The 22,116-nt window shown below is 42.6% G+C and overlaps 2 protein-coding genes across 4 annotated transcripts in view; both read left to right on the top strand.

Annotated features, from left to right (window-relative positions):
* Positions 1–5,288: 5,288 nt before the first annotated feature.
* Positions 5,289–6,337, top strand: Xcr1 (X-C motif chemokine receptor 1). Its single transcript, XM_076869729.2, has one exon. The coding sequence runs from the start codon at positions 5,327–5,329 to the stop codon at positions 6,335–6,337; it is 1,011 nt and encodes a 336-aa protein (XP_076725844.2). The 5' UTR covers positions 5,289–5,326.
* A 12,420-nt stretch (positions 6,338–18,757) lies between these two features.
* The window catches only part of Fyco1 (FYVE and coiled-coil domain autophagy adaptor 1), a 75,924-nt gene continuing 72,565 nt past the window's right edge, over positions 18,758–22,116 (top strand). For all 3 annotated transcript variants that reach the window (XM_076844638.2, XM_076844632.2, XM_076844615.2), the window contains exon 1: positions 18,758–18,889. The gene's annotated coding sequence lies outside the window, so the exon portion shown is untranslated. The remainder of the gene's footprint in view (positions 18,890–22,116) is intronic.

The raw sequence follows: 22,116 nt of genomic DNA, 5'->3' as shown, positions 1-22,116 counted from the left end.
ATTATAAAGATGGTGGTTCTCTTTAAAATGGGCAAAAACTTTGAACAAACACTTTATCACAGAGGATGCATGAATGACAAAAAAGCCAGTGAAAAGATTCTCGACATCATATGTCATGATACAATTCAAATCAAATAACGCTGAATGTACGTTAAAATTGAATAGTCCAAATGGAGGCACATAATTTCTTCATGACAGTTTAGCGAACATCTTTCCAGTCTAAAAAAAAAAAAGCGAACACATTAATTGATGTGGATTTTATTTGATTTGTGCATTTTAGTTGAAAATATTACACCTGAGGAAATTTACCATAGTGTGGCAAAGTATGAACTTACAAAATTTAACCTTCTGTGTCTGAAAATTCTGCACTACTATGATTGCTTTCATTGTCTGACACACCATCCCCAGTGCAACCCATACAAGATGTGCATACCTTTAGAACTCCAGTTCTCTAAACAAACCATGCAAGCTGACTTTTGGAAATATATTGCCAGGGCATGTGCACTGAAATTCTAGGCTCATGACTCTCAATACATAAGAAGAATGCTATGCATCCATATGCCACTGGCAAATACATTGCATCTCTGCCTTTTAAAGAGCATAAGGAACAGAATTATACCTGCAACGATTATGAAATGAAAGTTTATAAACATATTTTTGGCCTGAAGAAACAGGACGCAATGATCATACCATGAAGACAGTATGTCTACCGGCAGATGTCATGAGGTACGGTCTCTTAGCAACTTGTTGTTGTTTTATTTTGTTTTGTGATGCTAGGGATTGAACCCAGGGCCCTCATGCATGCACAACAAGCACTCTACCTACTGAGCGATATCCCCAGCCCCCTGTTGTACTTCCCTAACACAACTGGGCTATGGGCCAAATAAAAGGCATTTAATAAGTGGAATTTGAAAAAAAGAAGTACCATTTCTGCTTCACATGTAAAGAGGTGTACATTCAGGTGAGTTCCCTTATAGACATTTTAAATTTACATTTTCCTCTGATTTTATAAACTATGCCAGGGGTTCTTAAGCTTTGATGGGCACAGACTTTCTTAGGTTTTGATGGCAAGCTAGGAAACTAGGCAGATTTCTGAGCCACCCCCACCCCCAGAACCTCTTAAGTCTTTTCATATGGGATTTCCAAGAAACTGCATTCTCTTTTAGAGGTCATCTGTGGGCCATTCTTGAATGGAACTGATATATATATATATATATACATATATATATATATATATATATATATTCTTTCTTTTCTTTTTGCTGAAGGAAGTGGAGGGATTTCTTTGACTACCAGTCTTTCTGTAAGGTCTTTATTATTAGTAGTAGTAGTAGTAGTAGCAGTAGTAGTAGTAGTAGTATAGTATAATTGAGAGCTGTGTTTCTCAATCCAAATTCTATCGCAGGCCAGACAGTTCAGTTCATAGTTGGATCATGGACATGGGGAGGAGGAGGGATGACCAGCAAGGAGAGCCAAACCCTTAGAAAGTAATTTGGAAAAGTTTGGGATTTGGTCTTATTCTCCTTCGTAGCCTAGAGCCTTCCAGGTGCAGGACATGATTGTCTTTGAAGTTTTTGAATAAATGAATTACTAACCAACAGAAAAAGAACATGGTTTTGTGGATGCTCAATACCCTCTTTATGTGTGGGTGCTGAAGTTTGCCAAATGTTTTCTGCATTGATCAAAAAAAAGATCACCCCAGTTTTGTCTCTGTTCTGTTAATACAATGACTAAAATTGATTGATATTCAAATATTAAAGCAAACTCACATTTCTAGGATTAAACCCCACTTGGTCATGTTGCATTATCCTTTTAAAACATATTGCTGGATTTTATTTGCTAATATTTTTCAAGAATTTATGTGTTTGTGTTCATGAGAAATATTGGTCTATAGTCTTCACTTATTATAATTTTTGAACTGATTTTAGTATCAGGGTTATGTCAGTTTCATAAAATAAGATGAAAGGATTTTATCCTCTATTTCAGATGATTGTATAAGATTGGTGTTATTTCTTCTTCAAGTGTTTGAAAAAAAAAAACTTTAGAAAACCATTTCATTCTGGAGTTTTCTTTGTGGTAATTTTTTTTATAGTTGACTATATTACTATTATAAAGGCAAGATTATTCAGATTTTCCATATATATCATCTCATGTCAGTTTTGGTATATTGAATTTTTTTAAAAAATTTGTTTCATTTAAGTTGTTGAATTTATTAATATAAAATTGATCACAATATTTCTTTGTTAATCTTTTAAAGGTCTGTAAGATCTGAAGCAATAATCCTTCTGTTGTTAAAAATTTGTATTTGTCCTTGATCAGTCTAGCTAAGTTTTATTAATTTTTAAAATTTGCTTCAAATCAACTTTTGTTCATTTTATCTCTTTTTAATTTCTATTTTTTTATTTCTGCTTTTATTTTCATTATTCCTTCTTTCTACTTACTTGGAGTTGAATTTGCTTTTTTTTTCTAGCTTCTTAAGTCATTGAGGTCTGATTTGAGATCTTTATTCTTTCTAATATAAACATTCAAAGCCATACATTTCTATTCAAGCACTGCTTTTGTTCTATCCCATGATTTGACATGTGGTATTTTCATTATTATTCACTTCAAAATATTTTAAATTTTGCCTTTTGATGTCTTCTTTCACTCACAGATTTGTTAGAAGTATGTTGTCATATTTCTTGATTGTTGAACCTTTTATAGCTCTCTTTTTGCTAATGATTTCTAATTTCTTTCAGACCTTTTATATAACTTATTTTCTTACATTCTTACCATTCCATTTATTGTGAATATATTTTTTCTTTTCTTGATCACAATTATAATACATACATTTTTATCTTTATTTACAAATTTCAACATGTGCCTGATCTCAGAGTCAATTTTTGTCTTTTCTTTTGAGTATGGCTCGTGGTTTCCTATTTCTTCAGAGGCTGCATAAATTGTACCCTGAATGTTATGATTGTTATATTGTGGAGACTCTGGATTCTGTTTTATTTATAGTGTTGATTGTTGATTGTTTCTGCAGTCATTACATCAGTAGGTTCAAACTCTTAAGCTCTGCCTCCACTGAGAGTAGTGGCAGAAAGTCTCAATTCAGATCTTTTAGCTCTCACTGGTACTTCATGGGTCAGAGGTCAGCCAAACATCTGGGCAGAGTATATACACAGAATTTGGGCTCTCGTTCTCTAAGCTTTCTGTGATTTACCTCCTCACTTTCCAGAACCTGTAGTTGCTCTAAAATTTGGACCCCTGCTTCTTCAAAACAGAAAACATTGTAAGTATTCTACTAGAGTTTAGTTGTCACCCATGATCAGGTCCCGCCCTCAGGCCAAAGCCATAAACCTGGGAATCTTGCTCAGCATCATCCAGCTGTTTTCCTCTTTCAAATGCCTAACTCCCTTCAGTAGTCATTGCTTTCCTGGTTCCTCAGTCCCCTCAGGAACTTTCGTATTTGTTGAGTTAGTGAGTGAGTAAGTGAGTGGGTTTTTGGTCCAGGATTCATAGTTCTTACTTATAGAAGTATTGGTTACATAGGAGCTTACTCAGCTGTCACCAAAAGCAGATTATCTTCTATATGATAAATAATTCAGCACTTGAGAACTTGGTGGAAGTCATCTTACCAACCCATCTGAGATGAATGATTCAGGACCATCATTTCAGAAAAAAATGAGTAAGGTAGAGAGTGATGGAAGTTACTTGGATGGACCAGTGGATCCCTGTTATCCAGACCAGCTCAGAATTCCTTTTATTCTGGAGAACTGAGAAAAGAAGTACGATCTCCACTGAGAATAGAGGTGTGTGATTAATTCTCCTCAGTGATACAGGCAACACAAATCAGCACCGAAGAAGGTCAACTCAGCTCTGCTCTGAAAACACTAAGTTTATAAAACAACTTGTTTTTTTCAGTCAATTAAAATAAAGAGGGAGGGAGAAATCTTTCTTGGAAGAGACCATTTAATTTTAAGAAATTCTCAACCACAAAGCTGGAGGTTGATGTTAAGAAAACGGATCAGGGTTCCATGGGTCAGGGGAAGATGAGAGTTATGACCACAGATTTGGTGGTCACCTGTATGATATGAAGCATGCTCACACGGCCTCTGTCCAGAGAGACCTCCATTTCCAACCCATCACACAATAGAAAATCCAAGATATTTGTCTAATTTCTGTTTTATTCTATGCTATAAGCTTCTTGTGGATAGAGATTATTTATTTCTCATGAGCCTCAGTGTCCTCTCTTTTAAAATAGGGCATAATATGAACAGTTCAGTATAGTGTGTGAGCACAGTGCTTGGAACATAGTAGATGATGGGAACTCTCTTATCCGGCTCAGACAGCTCTTCTATGCCCTCCTTCTCTTTAGGTTCAACAGCTTTATCCACCTGTCTCGATGAAAATTCTAGCCTTTCCCATCACTTTCTCTCCTGTTTCTCTCCTCAGCCTTCTAGTCTATTTCTAATGCCTCATGAACATAGAGGATTGAATGAGTTTGACTCAGTACAGTTTCCTTATCCATTCTCCTCCTCCATTACTATTGGACACTTAGGATGTTGTTACTTTCCTGCATCTGTATGATGTACTGTCAACCAAACTCTCTAATGAAGACACTTTCTGCTTGGAGAGTTAATCTCTGTGTTAGCAAAGATCCAGTCTCTTGGAATCTGAACATTCCTTGTAGTCTTGAGATTATTTTGCTATGTCTGTGTCCTCACTTTCTGGGGCTGTTCTAGAAGACAGTACATTCCCTGAAAGGAATCTTGACATCGTGGTTCAGGTACTTTATGAGAGGAAGGAAGAGGAAAGGAGAGGGAGGAAGGCTAGGATGGTAAATGCTCAGTAGATATTCGTTGAATAAATGAAAGAATCACTCTGGGATCATTAGCTTGTTTTGTAGATATGGAAATAAGGCTCAGAAAGCCTTATATAACTTGTCCAGGAGCACAGTAATGGAGCCCAGTTTGATCTCAAGCCTTCTAATCCAGTTCCACTGCTCGCACTTGATCATCGGCTGGGAGATCCATCTAGCTTAGGGTTGCTCAAGTGCCCATCTGCAAGGAGAAAGGAGGCTGTGACAGATTGTAAATGAATGCACTGCTTCTTTCCTTAAGAAATTCTTACTATGGAAAATAACAATGTTAACCAGATTAACCAATATTCTTGATGATTATATTCTAGCACAATTCCTAATCTCATTATGAACAATTCACCAATGGCACCTGAGCTCTGGACCCACTTTTTTGTAACGTGGGCCCTATTGATCTCTACCCCCTCTACATGGCTTTAAACTCCACATGCCTATCATTTCAGATGCTCTCAGAGTTCCTGCTATATGGTCCAGATGGAGTCCTCAACCATATCTGAGCCTTCAACTACCAATTTTGATTATGATTCTCAGAGCATTCTGTGTGAGAGGAACATCATATTTACCACCTTTGCCACCACCATCTTGCATTGCCTGGTGTTGCTCCTCAGTCTGGTGGGCAACAGCCTGGTGTTGTGGGTCCTGGTGAAGTATGAAAGCCTAGAGTCCCTCACCAACATCTTCATCTTCAACCTGTGCCTCTCAGACCTGATGTTCTCCTGGTTGTTGCCGGTGTGGATCTTAGCCTACCACCATGGTTGGATACTGGGAGATTTCCTCTGCAAGTTTCTCAGCATGATCTTCTCCATCAGCCTGTACAGTAGCATCTTCTTCCTCACCATCATGACCATTCACCGCTACCTGTCTGTGGTGAACCCCATCTCGACCCTGGGTGTCTCTACTCTCCGCTGCCGTGTGCTGACAGTCACAGCTGTGTGGGCAGCCAGCATCCTGTCCTCCATCCCTGAGGCCTTCTTCCACGAGGTGATTTCCTTGGAGTGTGTTTATTTTGAAACCCAGGGCTTCCTGGCCTCTGTCTACCAGCACAACATCTTCTTCTTGATCTCCATGGGGATCGTCCTGTTTTGCAACATACAGATTCTCAGGACCCTGCTCCGCTCAAGGTCCAAACAGCATCACAGGACGGTGAGGCTCATCTTCACCGTTGTGATGGTATACTTCTTTAGCTGGGCTCCCTACAACCTCCTTCTATTTCTGCAGACACTGTGGAAAACCAACGTCATCCAAAGTTGTGAGGTCATCTTGCGGCTGGATTTCGCCATGATCATCTGCAAAAATTTGGCCTTCTCCCACTGCTGCTTTAACCCGGTGCTCTACGTCTTTGTGGGAGTTAAGTTCCGCAAGCACCTCAAAAATCTCCTCCGGCAGGTCTGGTTGTGCCGGGAGCAGATCTCCAGCCCTAGCGCATACCTCCGTTCTCCTGGTGCTTTTACGTATGAGGGCCCCTCCTTCTACTGAGGACAGTTGGATGGTGAGTGTGGAGGTGGACAGGGAAACTGGGAGTAAGAAGAAGGTGACCAGGAAGACTAACAATGGAGATGCCACATGCCACTGCAGGGTGGCGAGGAAGAAGGTCATGCCTCCCCTCTGTAGGAAAATGGCTTCCCACCTGAACATTTTATATGGTCATTGCACTCTGATTTCATCATTCATTCGTTCACTTAGATATCAATTACTCACTTGGTCAGAATGTTCCAAACCATGAAAGAATTTTAGGAAAGGAGAGCCTCAAGCTCAATGTGTGTGATGATTTTGCAATGCAGGTTGTTGGCAAGACAGTCTCCCCCTTCCTTGGCTATAGGGAAGTCCCAGTTGATTTGTTCACTTTGGAGGGAGCTGGCTCTGTATTTCCCAGTGACTGACTGCAGGACAAGAGTAACCACATCCTCAAATAAGCACAATCCCAATGAAACCTGGATTCTAAAAACCCAAAATGAGGCTGAAGATAGTTCTGTATCCTGGCTCCAGCTCCTACCATGTAAACTGGATCTTCAACATCTAGCTCATGAATATTGTATTGACGGAATAAATGTTACATGTGCTGCCTTCTGCACCAAGTATTTAGAAGATACAAAGATGAACAGGGTGCAGTTGCTACCCTTCAGGTGCAATGACCCAACCTGAAAGTCCCAGATGAGGAAACCCCACATTGGCAAAGGCATGCAGATGGAACATTCCTCCAACATCTTGTCCCTTCCAAGTGGAGGGACAGATGACTTCACACTGGTCACTTTCCACTCAAAATATCCACTTCCTGCTCGGTTGATGGTACCAGCTTTCTTTCATCGTCCACACTCCAAACCCTGAGTCCTCTTGGAACCCTGCATTTTCTTAAACCCTCACAGCCAGGTCCTATGCATTCTGTCTTCCCAGTGATTCTCAGTGTTGTTCTTGCCACTGCACCCGTGACTTCATCCCTGAAATGGCCTCAATCCTCCTCCTCTTCCCGTTGGTCCTCTCAAACCCTCACTGACTCCTCATGACTTACAAATAAAGTGCAAACACCTTAGCAAGACATTCCAAGCCTCCATAATCTGGTAACCACTTTTCCATTCTTATACCACTCTAAGTCCCCTGCCCCCAAGATGCTTCATATCCAACCACAAAAGCCCACGGGCCTTCTTCCACACACCCTTCTCCTCAGTCTTCTGCCTCTGGAGATGTGTCACACTTTCATCTGGGCCTCAAGTTCATGTCCTTCTCCTCTCTGGCCTCTAAGACCCGGCTCAAAGATCAGCTCCTCCAGGAATCCTTCCCCGGCCTGCAAATCAGAAGGGCACATTCTGGGTATACACTTTCAAGTAGCCCTTTCAAGTAGCATTCGTCCCCCCTCATCTTGTGTTGTAGTTGTGCACATGAATGTCTTCTCTCACTGTCTCATCGGACTACAGACTGCATGAGGGCAGGAAACTGTTCTTGAGCCCTGGTGTTCTATCATGGAGAGCAAAGAATGACAAGACATAAATCCTTCAGATTTATGCTCTTTGGAGGGCCAGGCCACAGGGCACACTTTACCTTCTTTGCCCCATGTTCCTTCTTTATAAAGATTAACCCTCCTTCCTAGGCAAGACTCAGAGCACATTGCTTGTCCCTCTCTTTGCTTTGCCCTCTGTGGCAATGGCTATTCCCTAACTTGCCTTCCAGTTAGTGGTCTGCGGGTCTGCTTGGGTCCCTTCGCTTCACACATCAAGGCATAGATACAAGTCACTCTCTAAACTTCTATATACCACAAAGACCTGAGCCGGATATGGTAACCTGATTCAGCTCTGGAGTGGGTGTTGGGGAAAGATCCTTATATAATTCTGACATGTACCCCAGTTAGGATCATGTGGCTGCAATTGAATGAGGCCTCCGAATTCTTTCACACTCTCTTTGAGTAGGACTTTTTACCCAGAAGGCACTCTATATATGCTTTTTAAGTAAGTATCTAACACAACCCTCATCTGGAGCCTAGAGATTATCAGGCAATTTCCCTTTCAGTCCTAGCTACAATTTTAATGATCTATGTGCTTTGGGGTGGCTAGCCCAGAGGAGACTAGCAGACCTGCCTAGGGAAGAGCAACAAGGGTCTAGTTGAATAATAATATAGCCAGTAGCACCTGATGGAGAGGATTGTGTGCTGCTGTCCCAGGGAAGGGACAAGGTGCTAACTAACCCCTAGGTGAGGTGATGGCTCATCACTGAGGGAAGAAACCACAGAAGGAAGGAGATAACAAGATTGTCTGTGGGGGTCAGAGCTAAGCCTCTTACTGCTCCTGAAACAAACAAACAAGCAAATCCACAGTGTTCCCTAAGGGAAGTCCTTTTCCCAGAATTTCCTCTTTCACACTCCCCCAGACAGAACCAGGAAGAGACCAGCCTCACTGATCTCTGAAACAGTGCATGTCTCCAATCCCAGGTCAACCTCAAACCCCTGGAGGTCACACACTCAGTTTCTAGAAACTTCCTCGGTGACCTGCAATGTTTGTGGTTTGCCAAGTGAAAGGGCAGCAGACCCCTTTTGGCTTTTTTTGATCCTTCCATTTCCTCTTTCCACACTCATCTCCCTGATGTCTTCCGGTCAACACCAGGTCTTCTCATGAACATTTTCTCTAGGGTCCACCACCTCAAACATCGACTGGTTCATTTGGAACTAAGTTCTGCTAAATGCCGCCAGACAGCTCTCCTTTGTGAAACCTGCCTGAGAAAGGACAAAGAGCCCCACAAGGAAAACTTAGAAGAAATTCCCAAAATAAGCCGCCTGAGAAGACTCATGGCATTTGAACCCTGGACCTAAACCTCAAAGTCAAGCTATTTGCCTTACCCACTGCAACCTTGGAGCCTCAGTTTCCTCACGTGTAAAACATAGAGAAGCCAACACACAGACTCACCCACACCATTGGGATGTGCATGAGGTCATTCACATGTGTATAGTGCTTAATTTGCAAACCAGTCTGTTGTGGAAAAATATGAATTACTATGCAATCATTTCATAAGAACCAAAAGCTTCACTGCTTATATGCACAAGTAAAAGATCGCCTTGTATTCATTTACTTCTGGCTGGTGTCTTAGTTCAAGTCACTATAGTTGGGTAGCAAACACTGAATCCATAGCCCTGCTATGTCTCCTTTTGTCTACCCAAGAGCACTGTGGTTCTTTTGTTGTTCTTCTTTTTAGTTATACATGACAGTACAGTGTATGTTTATATATTTATTCAAACATGAAGTACATATTATAGCATTATGTTTCTTGAAACTTCTCTGCTTATAGAGGGCTTGGGTTGGCTTTGGAGCTGGAGCATTAGGTGTGGAACAGGCCCGGTGGGATGAAATGGTGGGGACACTGGCTCCACTTAGCTCTTAAGAGAAATTGTTCAGGTGACTGAGTCTGTCTTGAGTGCATCGGGACTCAATTTCCTGTTCCCAACTCTCCTCTACCTTGACACCGAAGTCTTCTGTCTTCAAGTCCAAGCCATTTTTTTTTCCTGTCTCATGACCCATTTGTGCCTAAACAAAGACCTTTCAGAGACACAGTCCTATCATGGGAAGAACAGTACTATATCCTACCAGGAATTTCAGCATCCTGAAACTTGTGAACATTCTGAGGGTTGGGAAGAAATTCTAGAAGGGGAAAAGGGGCCTTCCTAACTCTTGAGTGAGTTATTCTGAGTGCAGAGCTCTCTCCACCGTGGGCCACATCGGATTTTACATGTGGGGTTGTGGTAACCCATTTTACACCCCCAATGGGCCTCTCCACACAAAGAAGTGTGACCAGAGGAACCAAAGGATGACCCAGGGAACCTGGTTCCTTGACTTTGACCATCTCAGAAAACCAGCCTTGGGCATCACTCAGGGTGAGAGGGAAGAAAGATGTGGGCACTGGAGGGTTGCAGGGATCAGAGAGGTAGGCAGAGTGAGAGAGATGCATGGAGACCTCCAGGCAGTCCCTGGCCACATTTGTGGAGTGTCTGCTCGTGTGCAGTACCATAGCCCAGGTTATGGAGAGTGAGATCTCAAAAATGAATCACCCCCACTCTCAAGTTGGCTACTTTCAATTATTCCTATTTGAGGAAAGGTTTCCATAGGATTACTCTAGGCTCAAAGGAGTCTCTTTGCCCAAACCACCTTGGTGACCCCTATTGACCTGGCTTGATTGTCCACACAACTGGGAATGCACACTCGAAACACATTAAGACTCTTCCAAGGCACTTTGCAATGAACAGTGGGAGTATGGGGAAATACCTGCCCACTTTCACCTGCCCCCTTACCAGTCTGTATCCCAATGTTAAATATAATTTGAGTTCAAAACAAAATTGTGGGTTGCATTTTCATGAGGTTCTTCAGGCGATACAAATCTATAGCTTAGGGCATGTTACGGATTGAATCACATCATCCTCTATCCCCACATTCACACTCAAGTCCTAACCCCCAGTTTCTCTGCATATGACTTTATTTGGAAATAAGGTCATTGCAGATGGAGTTAAGGTAAGATCACTGTGATAGGATGGGCCCCTCATCCAATATGACTGGTGTCCTCACAAAAAGGGGAAAATTGAACCCAGACACCAGAACAAGGTGAATGTCACGTGAAGACCAAAGTTAGGCTTCCACAAGCTGAGAAACACCAAATTGCCAGCAATCTTCCAGAAGCAGGGAAACAATGTTCCCTGTAGCTCCAGAAGGAGGCAACGCATGCCTCCATCTCAGACTGCCAGTCTCCAGAATTCTGAGCCAGTGCACTTCCATTGTTTGAGCCACCCATTCAAGGAATCTTGTCATGGCAAGTCCCTAGCAAACTGATGCAGAGCACAGATTTCAGTGGGTGGGAGGGAAATTCCAGCGCATCTCAGAATCTTCCACAAGGTTTCAGTGTCTACCTCGCCTACACAGAAGGCTGCCCTAACTGAAGTCAGGCACAGGAGATCGGAAGCAGACTTTTACAAGACCTGCTATGTACTGGGTCCATACATTTCCACATCTCACAGACACCTGGTGAGGTTTTTGTTTCCTCCCCAAGAAGGACATCAGGGAAGTCACACAGCAGCAACCAGCAATGCACATTAGATCACATGGAGAGTCTTTAAAAAACGTCAGCGTCTGAGTCCCTGTCCCTAAGATTCTTATGCAATTTGTCTGGGGCTGCATGAGTCTTAAAAGCCTTCTGTGTGATTGGCTTGTAAAGCCATGTTTAACAACCACTTTTATAGTTTAGATATTCGGTGTCCCCAAAAGCTCATGTGTGAGGCAACGCAAGAGCATTCAGAGGTGAAATGATTGGGTTATGAACGCCCTGACCTAATCAGTGAATTAATCCCCTGAGTGATAACTGAAAGCCAGTAGGTGTGGCAGGAGGAAGTAGGCATTGAGGGCTTGCCTTTGGAGTATATACTTTGTATCTGGCAAGTGGAGTGTCTCTCTGCTTTCTGATCATCATGTAGGCCCCTTCCCTCTACCACACTCTTCTACCATGATGTTCTGCCTACCTCGAGCCCCAAGGAATGGAGCCGGCAGTCTATGAACTGCGACCTCTGAAACTGGGAGCCCCCAAATAAACATTTCCTCCCCTAATTTTTCTTATCAGGTCTTTTGGTCACAACTGTGGAAAAACTGACTAAAACAACCACTCATTTACTATGTATCAGGCACTGTGCTATCTTCCTTACATATATTATGTCACATTCTTACAACTTTTAAGGTAGGCATTGTTTCCACCACTCCAATGAGAAAAGGGGGCTGGGTAGAAAGAAATGATTTGCTTAAGTTAGTACCTTATTGGAGATTTTAAATTCTGATCCATTTTGGACCCAGATATATGCTCTTCTAATCACATCCTGCCAACTTCACAAATAAGGGATGTGTCCAACAGGATACAGCTATATGCAACAGAAATCACCTTTCGTTGCCATGACAGAAAAGCAATGTATGGAAGGGATATTGGGCATGATTGCAATGTAATTGTATCAGAGATGTGTCAGGGTACAATGTCCTGGTGTCTGCAATTGCATCACCAAGGATTCAGCAAAAAGAAAAAGAAAAAAAAAATGTTTACAATTGTGCATAAAAACTGGGGGTGGGGATGAAATACAGAACAAGTGGGAAGCAGAGGTGGGTCCTCCAGAGATGAGGAGGCATTCTGCTGGGTGCTTTTAAAAATGTTCCTTCCGGCATCACCTGCAGGAATAGTTAACACTGATATTCACAAAAGTTTTTTTCTTTGAAGTCCCAGTTTGGTCAAGAGACACTGTTTCTTGTTCTACAATGAATGATCACCGCTCTAGTTCTTGATAAACCCATGGCACACTATTATCATGTCATCTACAGCCACTTCTTTTGCAGTGTTAACTTGATCTTCATTGTTAGTGTTGGAATCACTTTGATTCAGAACTGTTTTGACAATTTCACCATCAGTCCATGAACGAACAACTGGTGTCTTGTTATTCATGTTAAGACCTTCTTCAATATCTACTTCCAGATTACTAAAGAACTCTGAAGGTACATGTTTGCTTATGTAAGGAAATCAGACATTTTTTTCCCCCTCACTTGACATACACAATCTTCCAATTCACTACCTATTCATCATTAGCACTGCACATAATCACACACCAGGGGCTGTCCAGGCACACACAATGGTGTCTTTAGTCACCATGTTCCAAGTATTGGCAACAGCATATATGCCTTCTTTATGCTAAACTTTTGCAAACCTTCCACACCTACACTTTTGTTCATTGTTGCTAACACACTGTCAAGAAAATGTTTTCACATTTATTCCTCAATGATTCAAGGATACCCTGGTCACATGACTGAGCTAATGAAGTCACATTTGGGGAAAATACATAGCATAAACATTATTAATGAGATTTTGGCTGGAGAATAAGCAGAACAGTTGTAAAGGAATAACAAAATCTTACAGTCATTATCCAGTTCAGCTTCTCTATGATAAGCACAACTCCTGATGTGTTCAATATTTGTGAAACCAATCAGAAAAGATGTCCCTGGTGATCCACACTGCTTTGCTAGTATCATAATGAACTGGTAAGATATGGGCTCCTTTAAAACAGGGAGGGTGTAAGCTTTGGCTATCTCAACAAGTTTATAGTTATGGGTGCCTCCTGTATTAGCACACCCCAGTGCAGTTCTCCTATCCTCTGCATCCTTAATTCTCATAGGGAGAATTAAAAGACATCATCAGCTGTAATCAATGTCTTTCTGGAGCAATAATGTCCAAACAGTAATGCTTTGGTAGAATTATAGACTTGTTCTGGTATCAGATTTTCATCAGCAGTGACCTTAGTAAACTTATCAATAAATTTCTCTACTGCTCCACGATCAACAGTTACCTCTTCCATGAAATTGCAGAACTCTGACTACAGCACCTTTTCTAACTCAGCTGTGGAAGCCACACAACACTTCTACCATTCTCTACTATGGAAGCAGCCACCAGTACCCAGATCCCAGGTGAGGGGAATTAGATTGTAACCTCTTGATGGGGGAAAGGGGCATGCCAAGGTCATACTGTGAAAACGTGGGATGGAAAATATTATCACAGTCATCTTTGGAAAATCCAATCTGACACAGTACATTCTCTTCATCCCACTTGCGGTACCCAGTTTCCATTCCAGATGCCTTTCTGACTACCAAATGATCTACACTCTTAGTAGCTTAAAACAACCATTTGATTTTGGTCACAATTTTGTGGGTTGGGAATAGAAAGAAGTATCATCAGGGCAGGTTTCATCAAGGATTGCACACACAACTGTGGTCAGGGATCAGCTGAGGCTGTCCTCATATGATGGCTTGTCCAGGCAGACGTCCATTATGCTGCAATGATGTGATTGGCAGATGAGACATAGGTTGGCTGGAGTTCCACTGGGCTGTTGACATGGCTTCTCCAATGGGAAGTTCCCAGAAGACTGGTCTTCTAACATAGCATCTGGCTCCCTCAGATTCCAGAGAAGCAATTCCGGAGAAGCAGGTGGAGACTGCACTGCCTATGCCCACTCAACCTCAGAAGTCAAATAGCATCACTTTTATTGTACTCTGTAGACTGCAAGTGATTCACTAAAGTCAGTCCAGGTTCAAGGGGATAAGTAAGAGATACCCTGTCACTTATGGAGAAGAGTAGTGTGACTCTGTGAACATATTTTAAAACTGCAATTCACACCTTCTTCAAGATTCCTAAAGCTGGGTGCTGTAATCACAGCGGCTTAGGAGGCGCAGGCAGAAGGATTGTGAGTTCAAAGCCAGCCTCAGCAATGGCAAGGTGCTAAGCAACTCAGTGAGACCCTGTCTCTAAATAAAATACAAAATAGGGCTGGGGGTGTGGCTCAATGGTACCAAAAAAAAAGATTGCTAAAATATCACCTTCTAAGAGAGACTGTCTCTTCCTAATTACTCTCCAGTCCCAACATTTGATTTTGAATTTTCTTTTCTGTTTCTTTTTCATAGTAATCATCACCTTTTATTTATCACTTAAATTATTTCTTTGTCGTCCAGTCTGTCTCCTTCCTCTACAATGTAAGACCCATGAGAACAAGGATTTTTGTCTATTTTGTCCATTTCTGAAGCCCACCCATCTAAGTCAGGGGTTTGCATATCTGGTCTGCTGCTTGTTTTTATAAATAAAGTTTTATTTGAACACAGCTGCGTCCACTCCTTTGTGAATTGTACCTTGGCTGCTTTTGTATCACAATGGCAGTGCTAACAACAACTATTTGTTGAATGAATGGACAGCTTTGGTTCAACCAAATACAACTTTTCCATTACCAACAGAACTCTATTTTTGTTTTTAAGAATAAAACAGAATATAGACCAAAAAAAAAATCCCATTTTTGTGTTTTTTTCCAAATTAGGGAAACATTGTCCTCAAAGGTGAATTGGAACATCCTTTATTGAATAGATTAATTGCTTATAATTGTAAAACAATAAATCTCTGTTTTACAAGTGCTTTTTGGATTTCTACCAGAGGCCTATTTGTAAATATTAGGTTTCCAATAGACCTTTGGTATAGGACTTTGTCTTTTTTCAATCCTTTGTTTCCAAAACTTAGTTGATCACAGAACATGTCTCAACGTTCCTTGTGAGATGCTCTTTAACACCAAGAAAACTAATAGTCTAACAGAAAAAGTGAGTATACAACTTACTAACAAATCGGGATACCACCCAGAGTGAGAGGAGGCACTGCTAATATTCATGGTGGGACAACAGCACTCTCCTGGGTGAACCAGGAAAGACTGCCACCTTATTTTGTGGGAAATACTATTTTCTCTGATTACAACTCAAAATGGGGAAGAGTTTGATTCTATATGACCAAGAGATTATTTTAAAATTTCAAAGGTTGTCAGTTGGTGGGGACTGTTGAGGAAAAAGTCAAAGGTGGAATCATGAAGAAACAATTATGTAAAACATACTTGTCAGAATTCAAGTCAAGTTCTGGAGCACTGAAGTCCTTGACAATAACTGAAACACAGTGTTCTGAAGGAGAGAATGGCCCAGTCAGCTTGGAGCTGCTGATTCTGCAATCAACTTCTAACTCCCTGTGTGTGTCTTATACTTATCTTTTTCAGAAGAGAAGTTTGATAGGGACTATCAAGAAGAGGATGGCTCTTTTGAGCTGAACTGTCATACCTGGCCACTGGCATGGCTGGCATCCACCCTGACCTGGTCAGTGAGACCAAGTTGGTGAGTACCCTGGCAGAAAACACAGCTTCCCCATGCAAGGAACCGCCAAAACAGTGATTAAGGGCTTAAACTCTGTAGTTGGAAAGACCCAGGCTCAAAGAACTGTCTTAACTCACCACTAAATTTGATCTCAGTTAACTTAATCTTCCTAAATCTCAGTTTACTCATCTGCATAATGGGGTTAATTACGTGTCATGAGACGGATAAATGGATAAAACTAAAGCACATGTAGAACACACTTAACATGGTGCCTTTAAAGAATGCAAACAATTGCTTAGTCTCTTCCTTCATCAGGACTATGGACATGGTCACTTTCCTAGTAGGAAGCCTCCTCTCCTGCTACTTGTTAAAGCTATGGGTTTTTGTGATTTTGAATCTGATCTCTTTATTTCATATGTACAGATCAGAACACAAGAATATGCTGACTTGTTTGTGTGAAACATTATAGTTTGAAATACTCAGCTTTATATAAAAAGAAAATACATATTAAACTACCTAATATTAGTGATTTTGTTAACCTTCTTCCTTATTATCTGACAGTGTGTTTGGTGGATGGGACACCTCTCAGGAGCTCCTGCCTCTGCTCTAATCTCTTCCACTATCCACTAATTACCACCTTGGTACATCTGAACAATGACTGAACCTCTCTGAGCTTCAGTTTTCTCATCTCTAAAGTAGGGATAATAAATCCTACCTACATCATAGAGTTACTGTGAGTTTTAAATATAACCCTATATGAGTCTTTTGGCTAGGGTCTGGTATATCATAGATCCTCAACAAATACATTCATGCATGGCCTAACAACATTTTGGTCAATGACAGACCACATATATGATGCTGTCCCCTTGGATTGCCTTGCCTAGTGCCACCATAGCCATCTTAATCTACATGATGTTGACACATTGACAATTGCCTAGCTACACATTTCTCAGAACACATCACTGTCCTAAGTAATGCATAACTGTGTTAAGTTTCTCACCCACTTTTCTCTAAACTTATTTTGGGCCTAAGTTTCAAATAAGAATGTTGGACCCAATTACCAATGTTAAAATCCCTCCCACCCTTAATAGTGCATAAGACTGCTCACTCTGTGGTTGGAACAATGAACTTTCTTAGACCACTATGTTGATGGCTTCTGTTTTTCTTTTGTTGTCTCTTCTTACTCCTCTCCCTTTTCAGTTTTCCTTTCTGCTGGATTTCTGTTCTCCTGACTAAAAGGCTCAGGGGTCACTCCAGTTGAATTGGGCTAATTGGGCTGCACAAAATAACTACACAAGAGACACAAACACCTTTTTCTTTGGGGTCACTATGACGGCTCCTCTGACCTTAAGGGTCCACAGGAAGAGAGAGAGAGCACGTGCTGACCCCTTTTATTGAGGAGAAGCTATTGAAATGAGGCAAGGGGTCAGGTTTCAGGGGGCTGAGTCTATCTTCATGATGTCCACTGTCAGCAGGTTGACTGACATCTGGGTAGGCCACACCCAAGGGCCCAGTAAGAGAAGGGGACACACACAAGGCACTTCCATGGAACATTCTATCCTAAACAGGGCAATGAGTTATATTACCAAGGAACAGGTGAGCATAGCTTCACCCATGGGGCTGTAGGAAGACACAGTCATTCGAACCCTGGAAGAGTGGGGCAGTCTAGCAGCATGGATGCCTGAGGCCACATAGCCCAGCAGGGGAGTTAACTTAGTCACTTGCAAGGTTGGTCTCCCACACCTTTCTCTTAACAAGAATGAAAATCACTTCTATTCAGGAGCCTAACTGATTATTTCATCAATCCAATTCACTGTTTTATCTACATCTAGTTTATTAAACATGGCTAATGAGGTGTCACAGGCTAAAATTAACTAAGAAATCTATTTCCTTTCTGGTATTATTCTATCCAGACAATTCCCCACTTTTCTCATTAGAAAAGTTGGAGCCATCGCCCCCGACTGAGTGCCACTAGCTAAGTCCTATGAATTAAAGAAGTATTTCTAGCCTAAATGGTGGGGTAACTAGGTCAGGGACTGAGGACAGTGGCCAGATCAGTGCTTGGGCCTTGAATCAACCACAAGGCCACAGTATTTTGTATACTGTCGCCTTTCTCTTATGCCCATAGTAGACACTGCTAATTGAATGCATCCTGTTGTACTGTGTCCAGCTTCAGAGTATTTTGCAATACACAATTTTCCAGCAGAAATTAGGTTAGGATCTAAGTTAAGCGTGGTAGTTCGTTAACACAAAGTTTTGAACACTGGTTTTAAGTTCCTGTGTTAATAAGGGGGATCAAAAGATGGGATATGAGGCCCAGCAACACCTATTATTTCTCATTTAGCCTAATATATACAAAATATAACACGTAAGAATATAAAAATATTAGTGAGCTAGTTTACAACTCTTTTTCCGGACTAAGTCTAAATGCAGGCTATTTTACATTTGCAGAACATACACAATTCAACCCGAACAAGCCACATTTCAAGTGCTCAATAGTCTCAAACTAACAACGCCGCTCTCAAGATCCCAGACAGATGATTTGTGGGCACACATGCCCTCTGGAATTTCAAAGAAGGGCAAAAGTTCATCTGGGGCTGGCTCAATGACGTGTAAGCGAAAGGCAGGACCTGCAAGAGCCGGCAATACTCGCTTCGTGGGGCATGCTGGGAGTCGTAGTCATGCCCGCCCATCCGTGAGGCCTGATGGGAATTGTGGGCCTCGGTCCCGCGGGGCATGCCGGGAGTTGTAGTCGCTCCCGTCTGCCCGCGGTCGGTGTGCGCGTCATGGCTGCTGGCACCGCGCTAGCGCCCGCGCGCTCTTCCGCTTGGCCCCAGAAAGTTTCGGTTCTGCGCGGCGGTGGACCCAAGACCGCGTAAGTGCCGCGGGAGACCTGCTGGACTTTGGGGGCGCTGGGACCGCTCACAATCCGGGAGCGGAGAGGTTCGCTCCTAGCGCAGCTTGTCACCTGTTGCCATTACTGTCCCCGCCCATCCCGGTTCCCCCACAGACTCTACCACAGACCCTGCTCCTGCTCAGCGGGCCCAGAAGTCATCCCTGACCTCTGTGAGCTGGTTTTGGAACTTAGGCTTCCCCAGTGATTAGTTAGAAAGACAAACCCCAAACACCAGTTCCAAGACCCGGGCCGGCCGCGGGGCCAGAGGAGCCCACCCTGTGGAGGTTCAGGAACTAGCCCAGGACCCTCTAGTAGAGGAGCACAAGTCCCCGAATTCCTGCTTGCACATTCCTTAGGAAGCCTCGTTTCTGGCACAGCTCGTCTGGACTGCCCAGACTTTAACTTTGCAGGACTCCTGATGCCCCAGTTTCTCCCTTCTTCACAGAAGGGAACGGTTTGTTCTTCCAGGCTGGTACTCAGGCCATGGCCCATTCACTGTACCCATTGTTCCTTGTGCCCAGGTGCACGGCCTCAAGGTAGCCTCTAAGTGATCTTTCTGGAAACCACTCATTTGTCGGTTTGAATTATCTCTATGGCTGCACTGGATGGGGACGAGTCCATGCTGTTGGAACCTAGGCTGGGGAATATAGAGGGAGAATGGAATTTTATTTTTATATAAGTAAAGCACATGTGGTTGACACTTTACCCACGTGGCTTCCTGTTAATGCACATATGTCCTCTGATGCCCCTTATCACTCTTTCTTCGTTGTTCCTATTGGTTATCCCCTCCAGGGGGGGAGGGGGGGAAAGAGCACTTGTTGACACTGCTTGTGTTGGCCAGAGCCTCTCTGTCCCTCTGCTTGTCTTACCACAGCAGTTTCCTTTCCCGACTGGGAAATGGGTCAGGGGATTTTTAGGGGCAGAGGATCAGGGCTTAATCTGCTCACTGCCCTCCTGTGCTGTGTGCCTTGTGGTCTCTCCTGCAGCAGACTTAATTCCCCTGCCATCTGCCTGAGGCTGGAAGCAGTGGTGGCAGGGAAGGGGCAGTTGTCAAGCTTTGGGTTTCTGCTTTCAGTGTTCCCACCTTCTGAAATGGGGTTGAGTTGAGTGGGTGGCACTTGACCCTCTGTGACAATCACTATTCTTAAAGTATTAAATGCCTTATATTTGTTGTGGGCCATGGTTATTATCACCCTGGAAATCAAAGTGAATTGATTAGAAGCATCTGAAAAGCTCTTGCTTTGGGAGACAGAGGTTATCTGCTTGTGTTTGATGTGTTCATCGTTGTGTAGTGCTTCATTTGTTTTTAAAATTGTTTTCAATATTTTATTAAGAAAATAGATAAATGCAAAACCTTTGAAAGAATTCTATAAAGAACATCCATATATTCAACCCTTAGTATTTTACTTCAGTTACTTTTGCACTTGCTTGAGAGATTTTGGGATGAACTTTTGGGTGCTGCTTTGCCACTTGAGGCAGGTTTGGTGCATAGCATGGGTATAGGAGCCCGATTTTTAGTCTAGTCCTTTAGGACGGCATGGTCCCCACATATGTTTGACAGGAAAAACCTGTAACAAAGCAAGATCAGAGAGGCTGGTGGCTTTCACCCCATGCTGGTCATTGAGCCTGTAAGCTGCTGCCTCCAGAACACAGGATAGGTACTCAAGAAATGGCAGTCCCCTGCCTCCAACCCCCATTCTTAACTTCTCTTTATGAGACAGGTTTAGCTAATGGGTAACCTATATTTTCTGGAGATTCCAAAGACAAGACTTTGGTAGCCCAGAACCAAGTGTTTTTAAACATGAGGCAGAGGAAGCATATCATCTAGGTATGGTTTCTTGGTGGAAACTGGTAGAACTTGGAGTTTACATTAATCACAAATAGCAGGTAAGGGTCATTAACTGGAGTTTGTGACTTTAGAGGCACCCATAAGCAGAGATATGTTGATTATGGTCATATTGACATCTGCTCACCTAGTAACTGCTGTGTTCTTGTCTTACTCAAAATAAATAGTATTGGAGCATCTATGAGCAATTAAATAAGCCAGTTGGTTAGGATTGGAATGTTTCTGTGTGTCTACCCATGGAAACACTGCCTACTTACTTGTTATTTTTTGATGCATTCCTAAAAATGGCTGAAGTAGCTGTACCATCCTGGCCCTGTGGCTTTGGGAAAAGGAGAATAGCAGAAACTGTACCTGGTTGGGCAAAAGCAGTTTTCCCCTTCTTCTCCCATGTTGGATCCTGATGATTTTAGCGATCATCAATGGTCCTTCCAGTTCACATGGTTTCTGTGGCCCATGGACCTATTTTCATTTGGGCTATTTCCCATTTGCAGGGACAAGGATGTGTACATCATAGTGGTTCTGAGGAAAGACCTAATTTGGTTATAGTACTGGAGCCTTGTGGTTATAAGTCTAGGGCCCAAGGGCTTATCTGGCCAGCCACCTTGGAAGTTTGGGGTACTGCACCCTTGGTATAGAGCAAGAAATCAAGTTAGTGGATCTCTTAGTATCCATAAGAAAACCTTGGAGCAAAAGAAAGTATTCCACACAAGCCCTCAGCATTCATGAGGGTAGGCCAAGGGAAGGATTCCCAGAAGAGTTCCAACATGGGGCTGGACAGTCAAACCAAAGGTGGGAAGTTAAACCAATGGAGCTAGAAGGAATTTCTTAAAGCTGAACCTGTAATCTTAGGTGCTTTTCCAGGGAGGAGACACCTAGAAATCTGAACCAAAGTTAGCCATTGAAATGTCTCTTCTTCCCCTTTCCCACCTCCAAGGATAATAATTCTTAATCATTCCTTATGAGGGAAGGTGAAGGGTTACCTCTCCACATTACACCTGGGAAAAAACAAGGTAGGAAGAGGTCAGGTAACTGCCCCAGGACAGACAGATTGCCTGAAAATAGTTTGCTGAGCTAAATATATCTGAGTCCCACTCAACCATGGCATGATCTTCATCAAATTATTTGTTGCTTAATAGGTAAAGGAAAGGTCACCTAACTAGTTCAATAGCCAAAATCTGAATAGGGTCCAAATTGACAAAACTCACCACTGACAAAAGAGAAGGCACACACCTTGCCTATTGCCATAGCTCCAGCCTCAGACCATCCTGGTCCTGCTTGGCCCTGCCCTCTGCCTACATAGCCTCATGCCCTGCTCCTCTGTGTCCAGGTTGTGTGCTTTCCTTGGCTTGCTTCTCTCCAA

This window comes from Callospermophilus lateralis, chromosome 1 (genome assembly GCF_048772815.1).
Source record: "Callospermophilus lateralis isolate mCalLat2 chromosome 1, mCalLat2.hap1, whole genome shotgun sequence".
NCBI classification, from domain to species: domain Eukaryota; kingdom Metazoa; phylum Chordata; class Mammalia; order Rodentia; family Sciuridae; genus Callospermophilus; species Callospermophilus lateralis.
This window is presented reverse-complemented; position numbering and strand designations above follow the sequence as displayed.

Coding starts and splice junctions, on each gene's coding strand:
- Xcr1 (XM_076869729.2), top strand. CDS start 5,327: ATGGTCCAGATGGAGTCCTCAACCATATCTGAGCCTTCAACTACCAAT.